The 22,091-nt window shown below is 35.9% G+C and overlaps 1 protein-coding gene across 2 annotated transcripts in view; it reads right to left on the reverse strand.

The window, feature by feature from the left end:
* TBCA (tubulin folding cofactor A) overlaps nt 1-22,091 on the reverse strand; it is a 73,393-nt gene that overhangs the window by 13,134 nt on the left and 38,168 nt on the right. The window contains exon 2 of one of the 2 annotated variants that reach the window (XM_055342300.1): nt 9,472-9,577. The exons of the other annotated variant lie outside the window; for it this stretch is intronic. Coding sequence (XP_055198275.1) covers nt 9,472-9,577 — 106 coding nt within the window. The remainder of the gene's footprint in view (nt 1-9,471; nt 9,578-22,091) is intronic. 2 annotated transcript variants of the gene reach the window in all.

The raw sequence follows: 22,091 nt of genomic DNA on the forward strand, positions 1-22,091 counted from the left end.
TTCCAATACCAGACAGAGACCCAACTAAAAAGGAGAATTACACACCAATATCCCTGATGAACATGGATGCAAAAATTCTCAACAAAATATGAGCAAACCGCAAGGGAAAAAAATACCATAAACCATTTTATAATACTGTTCATAATGCTCATGGATTCAAAGAATCCATGAAGAAGAAATGAAACAATTTCTTGAAAACTACAAAGCATCAAAACTCAAAAGATAACCTGAATAGTTGTATAATCATGAAAGGACTTGAATTTGTAATTAAAAAGATGATAAAATAGACCTCCCCAAGTCTTGATGGTTCCACTGGACAATTTTATCAAATATTTAAATAAGAGTTGAAACTACTTTTACACAAATCCTTTAAGAAAAGAGAAGAGGGGGGATCCCTGGGTGGCGCAGCGGTTTGGCACCTGTCTTTGGCCCGGGGCGCGATCCTGGAGACCCGGGATTGAATCCCACATCGGGCTCCCGGTGCATGGAGCCTGCTTCTCCCTCTGCCTGTGTCTCTGCCTCTCTCTCTCTCTCTGTGACTATCATAAGTAAATAAAAAAAAAATTAAAAAAAAAAAGAAAAGAGGGAACATTTCCAATTAATTTTATGAGAGGAGCTAGACAAAGACCATATAAAAGAAAACTACTTGTATGCAAAAATCCTCAACAAAGTCTTAGTAAATTGAATCCAGCATGTATGAAAAGAATTATACACTACAATCAAGTGAACAAGCAGGTATAAAACAAGGCTAGTTCAACAATTAAAAGTCAGTCTATGTAATCCACAATTATCAAGCCCCCCCCCAAAAAATTCACATGGTCTTATCAAATGAGACAGGAAAAGCATGTGACAAAACCCTAAGTACCCATTCATGACAAAAATGCTCAGTAAACTAGGAATACAGAACTTTCTCAACTTGAAAAACACTATTTACCAAAAATGTACTAACATTATAATTATACTTAATGATAAAAGACTGCTACCTCTCTAAGATTAGGAAGAGGTGAGATGTTCACTCTCACCACTCTTATTCAACACAGTTAAGTAAGTCTTAGCCAGAGCAATCAACTAAGAAAAAGAAATAAGACATACAGGTTGAAAAGAAATAAAACTGTCTCTATTCACAAATGACAGGACTGTCTAGGTAGAAAACCAGAAGGAATCTACAAAAGCTCTTAGAAACTAGAGAGTTCAACAAGGTCACAAATGGTTACAAGACCAACACACAAAAAACTAAATGCACTTCTGTATCTAATAGCAAAATATATATGTGTGGAAACCAAAACTAGAAACAATACCATTAAAAGAAAAAAAAAAAAAAGAAAGAATACCATTTACAACATCTTCAAAGAAAATGAAATAATCAGGTATAAATCTAACAAAACACTGCAGGATTTGTATGTTGAAAATTACAAAATGCTGATGAAAGAAGTCCGATCTAAATAAACTGGAAAGGCTTACCACATTCATTGACTAGAAGACATAGTAAAGACATCAAATCTCCCCAGGTTGATATATAGGTGCTTTTTTTTTTTTTTTAAAGTAGGCTCCACGCCCAGTGTGGAGACAACATGAGGCTTGAACTCACTACCCTGAGATTAAGACCTGAGCTGAAATCAAGAGTGAGATATTTAACAGACTTAGCTACCCACTAGCCCCCAGAATTGATATATAGGATTAATGCAATTCACATCAAAATCTTAGCAAGGTTTATCAACACAGAGAAGCTTATTCTAAAATTTTTATGGTAAGGCAAAGGAAGTAGAATAGCTAAAACAATAAAAAAAAAGAAAAGAAAAGACTTAATCTTCTACAATTAAAGCTTTCTCTATAGCTACACTAATCAAGATGGTGTGGTTCTGGTAAATAAATACACAACAGATTAATGGATCAAAAGAGAGAAAGCAAAAATAGATCCATACAAATACATCCAACAGGTTGAGAAAGGTACAAAAGCAATTCAATGGGGGAGAAGGATAACCATTCCAATAAATATTGCTGGAGCAACTAGGTACCTATAGGCAAAAAGATGAATCAATGAATCTGAGAAACTAAACCTCACCCATTAAATAAAAATTAACTCAAGAAGGATTACAGCCTTAAATGTAAGACATAAAACCACAGAAGTTTTAGGAAAAAAACAGAAAAATCTTTGGGATCTAGGACTAGGCAAAGAGTCCCTTAGACTTAAAACCAGAAGTATAATTCACAAAATAAGTATGAGCCATAAATCAGATGTTTTCAAAATTAAAAATGGTTGCTCAGTGAAAGACCTGTTAAGAGGCTAAAAAGACAAACTGCAGACTAAGAGAAAATATTTGCAAACCACATATCCAGCGAAGAGCATGTAACTCTCAAAACTCAAAAGTAGAAAAACAAAGAATCCAATTAAAAAGTGGGCAGAATATGGTTCACTCAGTAAAGCATGCAACTCTTGATCTCAGGGTCGTGATTTCAAGCCCCATGCTGGATGTAGACATTACTTAAAAAAATAAAACCTTAGCGAAGCCTGGCTGGCTCAGTTGGAAGAGTGTGTGACTTTTGATCTCGGGGTCATGAGTTCAAGCCCCATAGTGTGGAGATTACTTACATAAATAGAAGTCTTAAAAAAAAAATGGGTAGAAGGTATGAACAGACATTTCACTGAAGAGAATATACATACACAAATAAGCAAATGAGAAGATATTCAACATTATAGCCATTAGGAAAATCAAAATTAAAAGCATAATCAGGTATCCCTATACATCTATCATGTAGGTGATGGCTTAAATGCTAAAATAAAAATACTGATACCACCAAATGCTAGTGAGGATGTGGAGAAATCAAATTACTCATACATCACTAGTAGGAATGTAAAATAGTATAGCCACTCTGGAAAAGAGTTTGGCAGTTTCTCTTAAAACAAAAAATGTACTAATACAACACAACAATTTCTTGGGCATTTATCCTAGTGAAATGAGAATTTATGTTCATGCAGAAATTGTCTATGAATGTTCATAGCAACTTTTTTTGGTAATAGCCCCAAAGTGGAAACAATTCAAATGCTCTTCAATGGTTACACTGTGATACATCTATAGCATGGACTACTACTCAGCAATAATAAGGAACAAAGTTGATACACTCAGTGACTTAAGTGAACCTCAAAGGGAATTATGCTAAATGGAAAAAGCCAATTTCAAAAGGTTACATACTATATGATTCTTTAGAGTATTAATTACTTAGAACACAGGGATGGAGAAGACAGGGGCTACAAAGAGGCAGCACAAGGCAGTCTCGTGTGCAACAGTTTTCCATCTTGACTGTTGTAGTTATTCTACATGTAACAGAATTGTATGGGACTATATACGCAAACATATACAGACACACACAACGTACATGCATAACTAGTGAAACGTAAATAAGCTCTGTGGTGTACCAATGTCAATTTCATGACCTGAATATTATATAAGATACTAACACTGTAGGACGACTAGTGAGGGGTGTAGAGTGACCTCCCTAAACATTTACCGCAACTTCCTGTGAATCTATAACAACACACAGAACAAGCGTAAAAATAGAGCACGATTTATAAACTTGGGTATAGGTAACAAGAGACAATGATACTTTCTTGCACCAATGGAAGTTATTTTAAATAATACTTTTATTATTTATAAAAGAAATACGGTGTTTCTTGCAGAACCAGTTTTATGAAAGATGCCTGATCAAATTCTCTTTTAAACTGAAGTGTCCGGGATCCCTGGGTGGCGCAGCGGTTTGGCGCCTGCCTTTGGCCCAGGGCACGATCCTGGAGACCCGGGATCGAATCCCATGTGGGGCTCCCGGTGCATGGAGCCTGCTTCTCCCTCTGCCTGTGTCTCTGCCTCTCTCTCTCTCTCACTGTGTGCCTATCATAAATTAAAAAAAAAAAAAAAAAAAAAAAAAATAAACTGAAGTGTCCTATTCTTTTTCCACATAAAGAAAAAAATTTCCCCTTCATTTTTAGGAAAAAGAAATACCCAATTGTGAATGTTAGCTCATCTTTCAAGTAAATCACACACACACACACACAAAATGTGTGTTTATGTTTCTCAAAAAGACAGATTTTTACAACACTGCAATTACATGTAATAACTGTAAATCCTTGTTGGGAAAATTGTACCAGTTTGTCTTTTTAATATTACTTCTGGAAAATAAAAGATGAGTCATGCTTCAGGTGAAATAACAGGGACACATTTGATTATCACTGCTAATCATTTGTGTAATGGGTCAGATTTTAAAAAAAAGAAAAAGACCAGAATACCTTCACTGGTTGAGGGCAAAATCCTATCTACCCCTAATTGGGTGAAAGTGGAAAAGAAGAGGGATATCATGAGGAAAGGACTAAAATCCATTTGGGGGGATCCCTGGGTGGCGCAGCGGTTTAGCGCCTGCCTTTGGCCCAGGGCACAATCCTGGAGACCCAGGATCGAATCCCACATCGGGCCCCCGGTGCATGGAGCCTGCTACTCCCTCTGCCTGTGTCTCTGCCTCTCTCTCTCTGTGTGTGACTATCATAAATAAATAAAAAAAAATAATAATAAAATAAAATCCATTTGGGCCATATTTGAAGGTTGTTTTATATTGTTTAGACCAAAAAGAAAAGGACAGAAGGACTCTTTGGTATTTTGGCCTCTTAACATCTTCTGTCCAGTTATTTATTTCACAAGAACCAATATTAGCCTTAATCCAGGAAAGGCCGGCCAGCTGGCCGGCCTATCTACCTACCTACCTATAATTTAAATTCAATTTGCCAACATATAACACCCAGTGCTCATCTCATCACCTGCCCTCCTTAGAGCCCATCACCCAGTTACCCCAGTTCCCCACTAACCTCCCCTTCGGCAGAGTTTCCCAGAGTTAGGAGTCTCTCATGGTTTGTCTTCCTAATTTTTTCCCATTCAGTTTCCCCACCTTCCCTTATGATTCCTTTCACTATTTCTTATATTCCACACATGAGTAAAACCAGATGATAATTGTTTTTCTCTGATGGACTTATTTCACTCAGCATAACACCCTCCCGTTCCTTCCACATCAATGTAAATGGTGGGTATTCGTCCTTTCTGATGGCTGAGTAATATTCCATTGTATATATAGACCACATCTTCTTTATCCATTCATCTATCGAAGGACATCGTGGCTCCTTCCACAGTATGGCTACTGTGGACATTGCCACTATGAACACTGGGGTGCAGGTGTCCTGCAGTTTCACTACATCTGTATCTTTGGGGTAAATCTCCAGCAGTGTAATTGCTGGGTCATAGGGCAGGTCTATTTTTAACTTCTTGAGGAACCTCCACAGTTTTCCAGAGTGGCTGTACCAGTTTGCATTCCCACCAATAGTGCAAGAGGGTTCCCCTTTCTCCACATCCTTGCCAACATTTGTCATTTCCTGTCTTGTTAATTTTAGTCATTCTCTATGGTGTAAAGTGGTATATCTATTTGTCTTTCCCCAGTGACAAGTGATGTGGAACATTTTCTTATGTGCTTATTCACCATGTGTAGGTCTTCTTTGAAGAAATATCTGTTCATGTCATCTGCTCATTTCTTGACTGGATTGTTTGTTTTTTGGGTTTAAGTTTGATACGTTCTTTATATATCTTGGACACTAGCCCTTTATCTGATGTGTCATTTGCAAATATCTTCTCTCATTCTGGAAGCTGCCTTTGAGTTTTGTTGACTGTTTCCTTTGCTGTGCAGAAGGGTTTTTTTTTTTAAGATTTTATTTATTTATTCATGAGAGACACAGAGAGAAGGACAGAGACAGGTAGAAGGAGAAGCAGGCTTCATGGAGGGAACCTGATGTGGGACTCGATCCTGGAACTTCAGGATCATGCTCTGAGCCAAAGGCAGACGCTCAACTGCTGAGCCACCCAGGCATCCCCGTGCAAAAGCTTTTTATCTTGATGAAGTCCCAACAGTTCATTATTGCTTTTGTTTCCCTTTCAGGAAAGGCCAATTTTGACAACCAATTAGAGGTGAGAAGTTTGGTAGGGACTGACAGCATAATAAATATGTTATTACTTTTTTAAAAAGATGGGAGGGGGGCATGGGGATGTGGAGAGCAGAGGGAAAGAGAATCCCAAGCAGATCCCCGCCGCCCGCCCCCCGCCCCTCACCAGAAGCTCAGAATCTAATGTGGGGCTTGATCTTACAACCCTGGGATCACAACCTGAACCAAAACCAAAAGTTGGACACTTAACTGACTGTGCCACCAGATGCCCCATAAATGTGTATTATAAGATATGGACAGTTCAGAAGATCCATGAAAGCCAGAAAAAAACGGATCCGAGAAAAGAGCTATGTTAGTGAGAAGTGGCTAATGAGGGGATTTAGCTCAGAAGAGGAGGAAATACAGGGAGACAAGTAGAGAATCCGTAAAATGCAGCACTTGGTCTTCTTGGTATTTTCTATGAGGGGCACAACAGATATAAAGAAACTATTAACAAAATTAAAGTCCTAGGCAAACAGGAATACGGTAGTGTTCTTGGCAAAGCAATTCTTGTTGCATATAATAAAAAATATGAATGGTTGGCCATAGTATAGCTAAGCTAGGGAAAGGAATTGAAAAAAGCATGTAGGTTGGGTTAAAGAAAAGGTTTCATGAGACAAAACTGCAACTGACAACTATATATGCTACAGTTAACAATAAGGGTAAACAGAAAGATTTATTGTTTTGTAATTAAATATGGGATGGTATTTTTGAATATAAGTGCTAGGTTGACTAGGAATCTAAGAAATCATTATAAACCATGACCATTGTGACAAGAGATAATTTTAACAAGGCTGAGGGCAGAAAGGATTTTTTTAAAGATTTTATTTATTTGGGGGGGGGGGAGAAAAAAGAGTGAGCATGCATGTGCACACACGTGGAGCAAGAGGTAGAGGGAGAGAATCTTTACACAGACTCTCTGGAGCCAAGGCAGGGCTCAGTCTCACAACCCATGAGATCATGACCTGCACTGACCTCAGAACCAAGAGTTGGATGCTTAAATGACTCAGCCACCTAGGCGCCCCGAAAGGATTTTTAACAAAAATTTTCTCCTTTTTACATCTGCATATGTAGTCAATGATAATGTAGTTAAATGGCTAGTACTTTTAAATAACAATGAGAACAGAAGATTCAAGAAAGAGTTAATCCTTACCTATAAAGTAGTATATTTATTGAAGGATGATCAATATATAAATTTTATTTCTTTTTTTTCCAATGTATAAATATTAAAAAAAGATTCTGATTATCTATGACATTATTTGTAGAATTTTATTTAGAAAGAGAACACATTTATTCTCCATTCTAGTAAATTTCAACTTCTATTCTAGCTACATGGCTCTTTTGTTTTTTAAAAGTTTTATTTATTTATTCATGCAAGAGAGGCAGAGACAGAAGCAGAGGGAGAAGGCTCCCTGTGGGGAGTGCGATGAGGGACTCTGGGACCAGGACCTGAGCCAAAGGCAGACAGGCAACCATTGAGCCATCCAGGGGCCTTTCAATACATTACTAGTGATCAAAAGAACAGGGCAAAGAAAAACCTGAGGTCAGGAGCTACACATGTGAGAAAATAAGCTTGACTGAAAAGAACCTGGATGATATAAAGTCATATACTATGTCATACTATTTTTTACTAGATGTTGGGAAATAGAGGACATTGTGAGAGAGGCGCAAGAGTGATATAAATAAAGCATTTAACCATCATAATCCTAAGAATCAAAAATTTATATTCCATATGTAAATCCTTATGAAGAACAGTTAGTTCATGAAAGTCAGTATATCAGGTGACATGTTATATCTACAAATCTGTTTATAGTCTTCCCTCAATTTACTGGAAATTTACGAAAATCTTAAATGTTCTCTGATCTACTACACATAAAAGAAGGCAGCAGGGTCTTCTAAAAACTAAAATAAGGTTTTCTTAATTTTTTTAAAAAGGTTTTATTTATTTATTCATGATAGAGGGGGGGGGCAGAGACCCAGGCAGAGGGAGAAGCAGGCTCCATGCCAGGAGCCCGACGTGGGACTTGATCCCGGGACTCTGGGATCACGCCCTGGGCCAAAGGCAGGCGCCAAACCGCTGAGTCACCCAGGAATCCCCGGTTTTCTTAGTTTCTAATAGGAAGGAAGGCAGTACAGGTATAGATGCAGATAGGCTGAAAGATTTTATGTTTGGAAAAAGACAAAGTTCCCAATGGCTTCTATTTTCCCAAGGAATTATGAAACAAGTGTTGGCCAAGAGTAAAACTGCATTCAAAAAATGCTCTGATGGGAATAAGTAAGGTGTTATCAGAGAACAGAGGAGGAGTATCATTCTCAGTGTTGAGATAGAGGGTAGGGGATGTTTAAAAGATAAACAGGAATTTATAAGGAAAAGGTAGGTAGGAGAAATAGGAAGAGCATCTCATACTTATGTCAGAGGCAAAGGAAAAGAGCATGTTCAGGAAACAAAAGGGCAGGACCTAAGAGGTCCAAGAACAGCAAGAGATAAGGTCGGATAAGAAGATACCAAAATTAGGGAGAGTCTTGTATGTAGTACAAAGGAGACTGAAATTTGTCATGAGGATAATCAGAAAAAGCTACTCAAGTATACTACACCTATTTATGTTGGTGGTCTTCACATCAGTTTGGGGAAAATACTTGTAAATTTAATATACAAGTACATTTAACATAAGATTAGGCCATTTATATATTACATATTTTTAAGTTTATTATCATATTTTAGTAATCTCTACAACCTTTGTGGGGCCAAAACTCACAACCCTGACATCAAGAGTCTCATGCTCTGCTGACTAAGCCAGTCGGGTGCCTCCAATTTTTATATTTAATACTTAAAATGTAGAGGCAGTATGTATGTGTAGAGGCAGCTTAATGGTTAAGAGTACAAAAAAATTTTTTTAAGATTTTATTTATTTATTTATTCATGAGAGAGAGAGAGAGAGAAGCAGAGACAAAGGCAGAGGGAGAAGCAGGCTCCATGCTGGGAGCTTGATGTGGGACTTGATTCCAGGACTCCAGGATCACACCCTGGGTGGAAGGCAGGTGCTAAACTGCTGAACCACCCAGGGATCCCCAAGAGTACAAATTTTAAGGGCACCTGGGTGGCTCAGTCAGTTGGGTACCTGTCTTCAGCTCAGGTCATGATCCCAGGGTCCTGGAATCAAGCCTGCTTCTCCCTCTCCTTTTGCTTGTACTCTCTTTTGCTCTCTCTCTCTCAAATAAATATATTCTTAAAAAAAAAAAAAAGTACAAATTCTGGACCCAGAATCCTGTATTCAAATCTTAGCTATGCTGCTTGGTGGTTGTGTGACCTTGGGCAAAGTATGTAACTGATGTTTCTGTATTTTTAAATGGATGTTTTAATAGTAAAGAAAAAAATAAGAGCACCTTCTCAAAGGGATGTTAATATATTAGTTAACATGGTATCCTGTAAATGTTAGCTATTATTATTAAAGATACAGTTTTACCTGCTTTTTAATGGCATAATTTTCACCATCTTCAGCTTTCATTTTTTCAATCTTTTCTTCTTGTTGTTTTGCTTCTTTTTCATACATCATTTTTTCTTTGACCAATCTATAAATAAACCAAAAATGGTTCCAAGGATTAATTTTCTCTCTAGCAAACAGATCATAGGAGACAAAGAAACTATGTAAATATAAAATATACTTAAAATACCAAAGTATGTGTACTAGATAAGGAGGAGAAGAAAGAAAAATGCTCTAGCCATAGATCTAAGTCTGATCCTCAATCCCTTAAGTCCTATACTTGTCTAAACCAAGTGTAATCTTCAAAGCATGAAGCTCTCAAATTTTTAATTAAAAACATGTTCCACTATAATTCATTTAAAATGTAAAAACACTCAAAATTATTATGTACTAGCCTTTGTCTTCCTTTTTTATTAATAGATATATATTTTCAAACTTATATACATGTACTTGAAACAACATAATGGAAAAAGCTCAGCTACTGGAAAAAACAATTGGTATATTGCATGACAAGTCCAAAACAAAGAAAGATTATATTGTTTTCAGCAATAAAATCATTTAATAAGTATTTACTATTCATTTAATTTTATGCCTGACCTTCCTTGTGTGAGGGACTGGCTTTTGTCTAATCATTTGCAATAAAGATCTTTAAGTGGATTTCAAAACATGTTTTTTTTAAAAAGATTTTATTTATTTATGTATTTATTTATTTTAGAGAAAGAGTGCATGTGCACCAAAGGAGGGGCAGAGGGGGAAAGAATCTCAAGCAGGCTCCCTGCCAAGCGCAGAGCCCCACAATAGGGCTCGACCTCACCACACCAAGATGGTAATCTGAGTGGGAACCAAGAGCTGGAGGCTTAACCCAATTGAGCCACTAAGGTGCCCCTCAAAACATAATTTTCATATTCTAAGGGGGTCTTTTTTTTTTTTAGGATTTTATTTATTTATTCATAAGAGAGAAAAAGAGAGAGAGAGAGAGAGGCACAGAGACACAGGCAGAGGGGAGAAGCAGGCTCCCTGCAAGGAGTCCAATGGGGGACTCGATCCTTGGACGGGGATCACATCCTGAGCCAAAGGCAGATGCCCAACTGCTGAGCCACCCAGGCCTTCCTTCCAAGGGGGTCTTTTTTTTTTTTTTTAATTTTTATTTATTTATGATAGTCACAGAGAGAGAGAGGCAGAGACACAGGCAGAGGGAGAAGCAGGCTCCATGCACCGGAAGCCCGATGTGGGATTCGATCCCGGGTCTCCAGGATCGCGCCCTGGGCCAAAGGCAGGTGCCAAACCACTGCGCCACCCAGGGATCCCCCAAGGGGGTCTTAATATAAGTTCAGAAATCTAAAAAGAAAAAACTACTTTTGTTATTATACTACCTGAAAAGCTTCCAAATCAGATTTTAAATTTGGATTTAAATCCCCACATAAACTACAAACTAAATATTAAAAAAACTAAAAATATGGTCCAGTTTGGAATTTTGAGGTGTGCAAGCAAGGCTCATTCTGTCTTTCATGATCTTGTGTTACTGACATAGATAAAAGAAAATATAATAAAGTGATAATAATATTTACAGTAGGGATCCCTGGGTGGCGCAGCGGTTTGGCGCCTGCCTTTGGCCCAGGGCGTGATCCTGGAGACCCAGGATCGAATCCCATGTCGGGCTCCCGGTGCATGGAGCCTGCTTCTCCCTCTGCCTGTGTCTCTGCCTCTCTCTCTCTCTCTCTCTCTCTATCATAAATAAAAAATAAGAAAAAGAAAAACTTTAAAAAAAAATAATATTTACAGTAGAGTATTATAGGACCTTCATGCACTAGTCCTGAAGTAACTCACAGCGGAAAAAAAAAAAAGCAAATAATAGGTACAAAATATAAAATTTTATGTTGCAATGAATATAAACAAATAACAGAGGATACTTAAGAAACAAATAATAAAGGACACTTGGGAAAGTACTATTTCTGGTTATCCAAGGAGGAACTTCTAATGATGTGGGGTAGGGTGAGTCAGCTGGGAGTTAAACTTTTTTTTGAGCTTTTACATTTGAGCTCATTCTTCATTTGACTTTTATAACATTCCTAAGAGCTGAATATTAATAGAAAAAACAATCACAAGTAATGGGCTATGATTATAGTCCTTCACCCATTTACTACTACATATAAAATGCCAATAGTTAAGTATTATTCACTGGCCTCATTAAGAGGTCTGACACTGAACACCACCCCTAGGATGATGTTCATCATCCTCATATGCTTCTCCATTGTAATGGTGCCACCTTTCCTGATTTGGATTAAAGTTCACCAGTTTTTTCAATTTTGAGTAATAAAATTTGCTAGTTATTCCTTTAGCAATATTTTCTAAATTTTCTGGAATAAAGCAAAATTCTTAGAAAGATACCAAAATATATCTAATCTTTTTAATTCTCTAAACACTGATCTCTTTTGCAAGTTTTGTAAACGCCATAGTTAACATAATAGATATGTGTCATAATTTATTATACTTTAAAGGCATAATTAACTGAAAATATTTTCCATTAGCGTTACAAATCCACACCAACAGAGAAACAGCAAACCACAGAGAAACAGCAATTTCAAAATCTGGTCACTTTCAGTAATTAGACAAATACATGAGAGGAAATTATAAAAATAAGAGCAATAGAAAAGGATAGACATAATAAGGAAAAACTTACGAAATGACAATCATTAGGGGAGTGATAAATCAACTTAAACTACTTAATAATATAAGTATGGCATTAATATGATTTTTAAATATGTAGTATGGTGTTTTCCAAACTACTCCATGGTATACAAATAAGCTTAAAAAACCCTGCTTGCTGGGACATCTGGGTAGCTCGGTTGGTTAAGTGTCTGACTCTTGATTTTGGCTCAGGTCATCCTCTCTGGCTTGTGAGACTGAGCCAGGCATGGGGCTCTGTGATGAGCAAGAAGACTGCTTAAGATTCTTTTCTTCTCTCTCTTTACTCCTCTCCCAAAACAAAAAAACAAAGAATGTGTATTTTTGTATTGTTGAATGGCGTATTCTATAAATGTCAATTAGATCCAGCAATTTGATGGTGTCAATTTTTTATATGTTTGTTGGTTTTCTACTTGTTCTATTTACAAAGAGAAGAGTGCCAATGTGCGTACTTTCTAAAAAACACTGTGTGCCAAATTTTAAACATTTAAGATTTGTATTTGCATATTAAAAGATCCTAAGAAGTCCGGTAGTAAGGAAGTCAGTTTAACATTTTTCAATGAAAAGCTTACTTGAGGCAAAAAGGACTTTTCCCCACCCAGTATTCTCCAGAACAGTTGCCCTTCAACAGAAGTTTGAGACGTACATTGTAGGCATCTGTAAACTACACAAGTTTATATACAACGTATTTAAACATACTATTCTAAATAGAATAAAAGTTTTGGGTATATCAAGAATTTAGAGACCTTGAGATTAAAAAATTTTAGCTTCATTTGTCCTTATTTTGTAGTTTTTCTTACTCTAAGATTTTTATAGTTATAACTAAACTTGTTCTGGGGGCCTTCTAATAACTAAAAGTCTAATACAAAGCTAAGGATACAGGATGATAGGCCAATGTAATTAATGATGGTAAGAAACTGTAATAGGTTGATATTAAGAAAAACATTGTCATGGATATTTTCTAACAAAAAAATCTAGAGAAAATAGCGTAATAAATCCCATGCATTCTTCACTGAGCCTTAATAATTAGTATTTTGGCAGCCTAATATCAGGTATTTCCTGATACTTATTTGCATACTTATTAGTATTTTCAGACATATCAAATTTTATTTTTGAAGTTAAAGTCTGTGATTTCTAACCCACCTCCCCATTTTACCAACCATATCAAAAAATTAACTCAAAATGGATCAAAGATCTAAAAGGCTAAGATTATAAAACTTTTGCAAGAAAACGGGGTAAATCTTTTTTTTGCAACTAAATCTTGATGACTGAATTTTTATGACACCAAAACTGTAAGAAAAAAAGAAATAAATTGACTTCTGTCAAAATTAAAAACTTTTGTGCTTCAAAGGACACTATCAGGAAAGTGAAAAAGACAACAGAATGAAAATATTTGAAAACCATATATTGGATAAGAAACTTGTATCCAGAATCTATAAAAAACTTAATAATTCAATAAAAAACCAGCCCAACTAAAAATGGCTAAAGGGAATCTGAACAGACATTTCTCCAAATATATAGAAATGCCTAACAAACACATGAAAAGATGCTCAACTTCATTAGTTATCAGGGAAATGTACAAAACGACAGTAGGATATCACTTCATACTCATTAGAATGACTATAATGAAAAAATCAGGGGAAAAAAGATAATAATAAGTGTTGCTGACAGGGATGTAGAAAAATTGAAACCATCCAACACTGCTGGTAGGAATGCAAATTGGTACAGTTGCTTTTGAAGTTTGGCCATTCCTTAAAAAGTTCAACACAGTTACCACATATATCAGTAATTACATTCCTTAGTGTACACTCAAGAGAAATGAAAACATACGGCCACATAAAAACTTGTACATGAATGTTCATAGCATTATGAATAGGCAAAATGTGTAAACAACTCAAAAGCCCATCAACTGATGGAACAAATATGATATACCCATACAACAGAATAATATTTAGCAATAAAAGAAATGAAGTACTGATTTATGCTACAACATGAACCTTGAAAACATTACACTAAGTGAAAGGAGCCAGACAGAAAACACCACATATTATGACTATTTATAGAATATATTTGGAATAGGCAAATCTATAGAGATGCAAGTCTCTAGCCCTGGTTGACCAGTCTAGAAAAGCTGAGGAAAGAACTGGGAGGCTAATAAAAGGTTTGAGGTTTCTTTTTGGGGGTGAACTGTTCTAAAAATGATTGTGGTAACAGCTGCACAACTCTATGACTATACTAAATGGATTATATACTTTACATGGGTGATTTGTATGGTATGTCAATTATATCTCAAAAAGCATTAACAACAACAACAACAAAACAGCTTGTAACCACAAAGTCAGCCACAAGTACTGTACTTACTGGATATATTCACACTTGGGACTTATGACAGTTGAAGATTGTGAACATCATGTATAAGAAATGAGCATTTGACATAGTTTTACAAATGCTTTAAAAGTAGTTTTCAGGGCAGTCCGGGTGGCTCAGCGGTTTAGCGCTGCCTTCAGCACAGGGACTGATCCCGGAGACCTGGGATCAAGTCCCATGTCGGGCTCCCTGCATGGAGTCTGCTTCTCCCTCTGCATGTCTCTTATGAATAAATAAATAAAATCTTTAAAAAGTAATAAAATAAAAAGTTTTCATTAAGATAAAAATATCCTCTAAGATTTAAGATTTCAAAATAAATTCATTAATGCATATCACTATAGATAATTCTCTAAGAGTTCCTTTTAAACAGAAACTTGCTGGGACACAGATGGCAAATGTTGCCAGCATGCTTAAACGAGTCCTAAAAATGCTTTTGATTCACAATGTTAAAAAGAATAAACAGATTTGTTACCACATTAAACAACTGGAGACTTAATTTAACTTATATATTAAGTCTGGATTTCTCTTGAATGTTTTTTGTAGGAGAACACTGGGGCTTCTTTCCCTCTACTGGATGGAGCTAAGTAGTGGCTACTACTTTTTTCAGATGAGGCAACCCTATTCACTTTTTCCAATTCACACAACTTCCTGTTTCCAAACATTCAGGCCTTACACTTGGTCCTTGGAAGCCAATGAGTTTGGAATCTTTGCTGGAGTAACTTGCATATCATCGATGCAACAGTGTTATTATCGTTGTTTTTTATTATCTTTTTATCATCATGATTATTATTCAGAATATCAAGGATACTCAGAAACCACTGGGATTAGTAGTGACATTTTCACTATTCCTTTCTTTTAAAACCGTCTTATTTATTTGAGAGAGAGCAAGCATGCACTCATGTGGGGGTGGGGGAGGAGAAGCAGCTTCCCTAGGGGCAGTGCTTGATCCCAGGACCCTGAGATCCTGACCTGAGCTGAAGGCAGAAGCTTAACTGACAGATCCACCCAGGAGCCCCTACATTTTCACTATTCCTAAAACCCAGGAGGTTACTAAACTCTCCTAGTAAATGAAAGTAGCTGAGATTGATAGGCTAACAGGAAGAGGCTCATTCAATTAACATCCTGTAATTCAAAGTCTTAGAAAAGGATTGGCAAACTATGGCCAATGAACAAAATCTTGCCTGCCACTTGTTTTGTATATTTGAGAGCTACAAATGAGTTTTGTGATTTAAAAAATATTTTTAATATGAAATTCCGTATTTTCAAATGGTTAAAAAAAGTTAAAATATTTTGTGACATGTAAAAATCATATGGAATTGAAATTTTTGTGTCCAGCCACACTTGTTCATCTATATACCATCCCTGACTATTTTCATGCAATGACAGCAGAGATGAGTAGTTGTGATAGAATTATATGGCCCACCTAGACTAAAATATATACTAGAGCAGCCAGGTGGCTCAGTGATTTAGCGCCGCCTTCAGCCCAGGGCCTGATCCTGGAGACCCAGGATCGAGTCCCGCATTGGGCTCCCTGCATGGAGCCTACTTCTCCCTCTGCCTGTGTCTCTCTCTCTGTGTCATGAATAAATGAATAAAATCTTTAAAATATATGTATGTATATATAAATACTAATTGTTCCTTTACAAAACAGGTTGCTGAATCCTGACTTAGAAGACCTCTACTTAATTCTATCCAACTTCTCTTAACTACCAAAGTGTAGTTAACACTTAGTTAAGTGTAGTTAAGTAGTTAAGTAGTTGTAGACAAACTACCAAAGTGTTGTCACATTACAAAGAAGCCAGTTTACCTTAGATCTTCCGTTCTTTAAAGAGAGGATTAGGTGAAACTCGTGACCTTTATACATAGCAGGCACAGACTGATTTAGCAGCAAAATATAATCTCCACTGACATGAAATTATAAACTTGATATATTCTACTTAATGTGAAGAGTCATGTTTCACTAAAGAAATATGTTTTTGATTATAAAGTACTTCTCCAGATGTTGTGAAACATATTTCTGTTCTAAAATCTAAAAAATCTGAAATTCAGAAATACATATTGGCCCAGTGGTTTCATATATGGGATTTCGGACCTGTATTAACATTTTGAATATTTTCCGCTAGTCCTTTTCTTTAAACACACGTGTGAAAATTTACGTGTATGTGTGTATATGCAAACAATTGGGATAATGTATGATTTTCTTTCTTTTTTATCATAGTTGACATATATTATTATATTACTTTCAGGTATACAAATATAATGATTCAACAAGTTTATACTTTATGCTATGCTCAATGTATCATTTTCAATATTACTAAGCATTCTTTGAAAAATATAGCTGTTAGTGGTTGCAAAGCATTTCACAGTGCCAGTATGAGAGCTTAATAAAGTATTACCTAATTGGACATTTAGCCCATTCCCATATTATAAATAATACTGTAATGAACATCCCTATTCATAAAGTTTATGGATGTGTAATATTTTACTACATAATATTTACTATCTACAACTCCTACTGATTATCAAATTTACTGTAACCATTTTCCATATTTTTCTCTTTTTGGTTTTATATCTCTTTAAGGTTTGATATGTTTATTGACACTTAAAGAGTGAAATCTGGCATACTGTCTTCTGTGACTAAAATGAAATACCAAATTGGCTACAATAGGATAGACTGACTTAATATTTATATTTCATTTATTACTAATAATAATGAATGGCAAAGTGGCTTATCACATAAGTAGGAAAAGGAGTATTCATCAGTAAATGATCACTGGCTTATTGGAAAAGGAATTGCTCTAATTTCTTATCAGACACTATATTTTACAGAAAAAAAGTGGGATAAGGATTTTTTTTTAAAGAATAAAACTTCCCAAAGCTGGAAAAGAAACAATAATCTTAATTTAAAGAGCCTCCTAAGTACCAAACAGAATCAATGAAAAAAACCCACATCTATGTACACTGATAAAAATTTCCAGAGATCCATGAAAAAGAAAGCTTTTAAAGAGAAAATAAGTCACCCATAAAAGGAAAAAGAAAAAAAGAGATTGACATTATATTTTACACTAGATAACAGAAGACAATGGAGCAATCCCTTTAAAGTTCTAAGAGAAAATGATTAATGACTCGGATTTATATCATTCACTGAGGGGCTACTATGTGCCAGGCGTGATTTTTTATTTATTTTTATTTCTTTTTAAAGATTTTATTTATTTATTCATGACAGACACACAGAGAGGGGCAGAAACACAGGCAGAGGGAGAAGTAGGTTCCATGCAGGGGGCCCGATATGGGACTTGATCCTGGGTCTCCAGGATCCAGCCCTGGGCTGAAGGTGGCGCTAAACCGCTGAGCCACCCGGGCTGCTCAGGCATGATTTTACATATCAAGGATATAACAGTGTACAAAACTACAAAAATCTTTGCCATATAGCACTTTTTAGTGGGGAAACAATAAATAAGCAAAACATACAGTATGTTCGAATGTGATAAAAGTACTTTAAGAGAAGAACCAGTAAAGAAAGATTGGTAATATATGGGATTTGCTATTTATTATTTATTTATTATTTGCAATTTAAAATACAATGGTCAGGGAAGGCCTTTTTGAGAAGAGGTTATGGGAGTTAAGATCTGAAGGAGACAACAAGTCATACGGATAACTAATGAAATAAGTCATAGGCCAGGGGAATATTTTTTTAGTTCTATAAAAATTCAGGAAGTTTATCTGCAATTCCTCCTTTCTGAGAAATTTACTTAAGAATGTACTCCAGCAAACTGAAGATAAAAATCAAGAAAAAAATCATGGTCAAATAAATGTAATGGGGATCCCTGGGTGGCTGAGCGGTTTAGCGCCTGCCTTCGGCCCAGGGCATGATCCTGGAGACCCAGAATCCAGTCCCACGTCGGGCTCCCTGCATGGAGCCTGCTTCTTCCTCTGCCTGTGTCTTTGCTCCCCCACCCCCCGTCTCTCATGAATAAATAAAATCTTAAAAAAAAAAAATGTAATGGTCTAATGAAGAAAAAAAAAAAATCCCAGTATTAAAACTGTCCTGTAGGCCTGGCCTAAAATCTTAGTGTGGAATCTTGTAAGAATATCTTTAAGAAGAAGAATGGGATAGATTCTAAGGAACAAATACAATGGGTTGAAGATAGAAGAGAGGTCATGTGGCTTTTTCCCCCCTTCTCAATTAAAAAAAAAAAAAAAGACAACTGGAAACTCCAGGAAAAGCACTCTTCCCCACCCCCTCCAGTTATGGTTGTAATATGAAGCAATTAATGAAAAGGAATGTCTGCTGCTTCATCTCATACAAAAACCCCTTGACAGTTTTAATTACCACCTAAAAATCACAAATCTCTCTGTACACTTGATTTTTTACCTTCTGTCCAGACCCTTATTTGTCTTAATAACATCTCTATTTAGACATCCTACCAGCAGCCAACTGAACTAGGTTGAAAAGTGAGCTCATCATCCCCACTCTAAAATGATACCCTTTTACCCAACCTCAGAATCATACAAGTACTAGATAAAGTAGCTTTGGCTTGCAAACTCAATATAGGCCAAAGAGTGTGACGCAGCTACAAACCAAACCAAACCAAACCAACCAAACCAAACCAAACCAAACCCAGCCAATTTAATCTTAGATGCATTAAAAGAAGAAAACTGAAAACATGTTAGCTAAACAGTACGATATTGGAAGAATGAAATCTCAACTATTATTATTCATAATTTACTTTAAATTTGTTAAACATAACTTAGATCTAAAAGGGATTTGAGAGACGCCTGGGTGGCTCAGCGGTTGAGAGTCTGCCTTCAGCTCAGGGCGTGATCCCGGGGGACAGGATGGAGTCCCACATGGGGCTCCTTGCAGGGAGCCTGCTTCTCCCTCTGCCAATGTCTCTGCCTCTCTATCTCTCATGAATAAATAAAATCTTTAAAAAATAAATAAAAGGGATTTAAGGCAGCATCTAAGGAAGACCCTGACAGTATTATGAACAGAGCAATTTCCAACACCATCATTCTGTTCTGTGAAACATTTCAGTTTGCCTAGAACATTAGAAAAATGATGAAGTATATGGTTAGTCCAAATTAATTTACCAAAACTAAAATGAGCATTTAATGAAAATAATTTTAGTTGATTCATGACTGTCACTTCTCATAAATAAGTTAACATCAGGCTATCTGAATTTTACCAAATTATAAAATAAGCCCAATTTAATGATATTTTACTATAGTAATTATTCTTGGTGATCCATGAACTCGAGTTATTCTTGGAATTACTGAGGAGAACATTTGGGAGCTATTATGGGATTTTTTAGTTGAACTTGAGGATAGAGAAAAACTCATGGCTTTGGGGTTAAGAACATTATACAAAGGTACTTTTGATATGCAACGTATTTTTTCATTTTGTTGTACTAAGATATATTCATTAGGTCAAAATGGTTCAAGAAGAAACAAAGCTTTCTTACTGATATTGAAGACTTGTTTAAGGCCCTTTATCACAGAAGAATGACAAAATAGTCATTAACTGATCATTTTCATTCAGAAAAATATAAGAGCTGAAAATAATTGTCATACTGTATTCCTATCTAAAGGTATACATATACAGTAATTTAGTACATGCTGAGGGGCCTATTTTAAATATGTATTTATTTTGTACTTTACCACGTTTAAATCTTTTTTTTCCATTCAAGTGAAATTTTTAAGTATTTAACTGATTAAATAATATTTGGTAATGATACTTGATATAGAGCTGAATGTGACACAATTTTAACATCTAGTAAATCTAGTTTTAAAAGTCAGTATAGTAAAATTTTCTGCATTATTCTAGGATTAGTGATTCCCAATGACTCTTGATGCCCTCAAATCTTTGTCTATGTCTCATTAATTACAGTCTATAGTTTTTAAAATGTTTGTCTACCTCTAATATTTCACCCTTTTATTCTTCAATTGTTTACTCAGAGTAAAATAGTCATTTTACAGCCTAACTTTCTGAATTTGTCAGTAATGTTACATTTTGGGGTACCAGGGAGTGGCTTGGGCAGTTAAGCATCTGATTCTTGATTTCTGCTAAGGTCATGATCTCAGGATTATGAGACTGAGCCCCACTTTGAGCTCCATGCTGGGCATAGAGCCTTGCATAAGATTCTCTCCCTCTACTCCTCCACCCTCCCTCTCTAAAATACATACATACATACAAAATGTTGGATTTTCACAACTGGAGGCCCATTACGTTTAGTTAGCTCTTGCCCCAAGAACAATCCATTAGCATGTAAAAACAAATCCTCTATCTCACCAAAACAGAAAAATATACAATGGATTTTATGGCATTTTAAGAGCTTCACAATGTTTTGCAAATTGTTGTTCTACACAGTCTTCCTGTACTATTTCAGATGAATTATTCCATGGAATCTTTCAGGATCCTGATTCTGTGGATAGGCTACCATGATTACATATGGACATACCTCTAACAAACACCTTTCTCTGGTCAACCTTAAAAACCCAGGTAATAAATGCAGCACTTAGGGTTAAATAAAAACATGGGGCGGGACACCCGGCTGGCTCAGTCTGTGTAGCATGTGATTCTTGACCTTGGGTTTGTAAGTTCCAGTCCCATGTTGGGTGTAGAGATTACTTAAAAATAAAATCTTAAAAAAAAGACATGGGAGCTGGCTCAAGCTTGTTTATATGTAGGAGTCAAATCTATCTTCTAATTCACCATGTAAATATAACCAAACTGCCAATTTTCAAGTGGTAACAATTGTTTTCTCTCACAGAAAACAAAGGCATGCTCTTCCAAGAGATGTTAAAAGAAAAAGATTTTTATGAATAAAGCATAGGAAATACTGCATACTGTAGTCCACTCTTAAAGATTCACAGAGTGAAAGCTTTTGAATAATCCTATGAGGAAACTTGTTAAACTTTATCTCAGTCCCTCTCAAATTAAATCGAGCACAGAACACTTTTTCAACTCACCTATGATCTTGCAAACCATATTCTATACAATACCTACTTGGAATCCTGAATGAGAGGCGGTAATCAAAATTCTGACTATAATATTTGATAAATTTCTATTTCTAAATTTCTGAAGTATATTTTTGCCCTATTTAAAATATCAAAATATTCAATTCAAAATTTCCAATAGAAGTTAATGTCATATTAACAATTTAATACAATTTTTAAAATAAATCAATGCAGCATAATAGCTTAACTAATACTAGTACATAGCTCTATATTATTAGTATAATTAATATTAAGTAAATGACAGTGAACTTTATTCTATAATTTAAAATTTTAATTTACTGGGGATCCCTGGGTGACTCAGTGGTTTAGCGCCTACTTCAGCTCAGGGCGTGATCCTGGAGTCCTGGGATCGAGTCCCACATTGGGCTCCCTGCATGGAGCCTGCTTCTCCCTCTGCCTGTGTGTCTCTGCCTCTCTCTCTCTGTCTCTCAATAAATAATAAAATAAAATCTTTAAAAAATAAATAAAATTTTACTTATAAATGATCCACATTTTAGTAGAAAAGTAACTAGCCATACTACCTTATATTA

Source organism: Nyctereutes procyonoides, unplaced genomic scaffold, assembly GCF_905146905.1.
Source record: "Nyctereutes procyonoides isolate TBG_1078 unplaced genomic scaffold, NYPRO_anot_genome, whole genome shotgun sequence".
Taxonomy (NCBI): domain Eukaryota; kingdom Metazoa; phylum Chordata; class Mammalia; order Carnivora; family Canidae; genus Nyctereutes; species Nyctereutes procyonoides.